The sequence below is a fragment of the Colletotrichum chrysophilum genome (genome assembly GCF_026319265.1).
Source record: "Colletotrichum chrysophilum strain AFK26 chromosome Unknown scaffold_137, whole genome shotgun sequence".
Lineage (NCBI taxonomy): Eukaryota > Fungi > Ascomycota > Sordariomycetes > Glomerellales > Glomerellaceae > Colletotrichum > Colletotrichum chrysophilum.
Genome location: NW_026517424.1, coordinates 69,052 through 69,654, shown reverse-complemented (window position 1 = coordinate 69,654; position 603 = coordinate 69,052). Strand labels below are relative to the sequence as shown.

Sequence of the window (603 nt, the reverse complement as noted above, 5' to 3'; positions counted from 1 at the left end):
TTAGTTGTTGACCTTTTCGTTCACGACGTCCTTGGCCTCCTCCTTCTTGTAGTGCATGACATCTCCAACCCAGATGATGATTTCGCTAGTAGTGATGAGAGTAGTGCTGACAATGGCCTTGCCGTAAGTCACCAGGTTCTCCCCACCAACCTTCTTCTTCTCCTGGGCATACGTCTTGAAGACGTGGTCCTTGGCCTCGAAGCCGGTACGAATCGGCAAAGCGATGATGCCCTTGGCCCCGGCATAAAGTTCCTCGGTGGGCTTCTTGATGACGGGGACGCGCTCCTCGACCTTGGTCAGGGTCTGGTCGCCAAGAGCGTCGGCCTTCTCCGCGTAAGGGCGCAGGTAGCCCCAGGGACGGGCCAGATAGGGAAGGAGAGGGGCGGCAAAGGTTTGGTAGGCAGAGTCACCAATGGCGATCGACTTCTTGCCGAAAGGGTTGTTCCTGAAGGCGACAACGCCGTCGTGAATCAAGGGGATGTCCAGCAGATGCTGTGTCATTGGGTCAGCGCCGACAGTACAAAGCTTCGGGTGAATTGCGAAGCTTCTTACCTGAGCAGTGGCTGAGTTAACAGCCGGGAGGTCACCGTTGACTTGGGCCAT

At 56.4% G+C, this 603-nt stretch overlaps 1 protein-coding gene across 1 annotated transcript; it reads right to left on the bottom strand.

Annotated features, from left to right (window-relative positions):
* Positions 1-603, bottom strand: COL26b_011343 (uncharacterized protein; the record flags this gene model as incomplete). The annotated part of the gene is made up of 2 exons (XM_053184014.1): positions 1-492; positions 553-603. 2 exons carry the CDS (start codon positions 601-603, stop codon positions 1-3), a joined length of 543 nt encoding a protein of 180 aa, XP_053032042.1.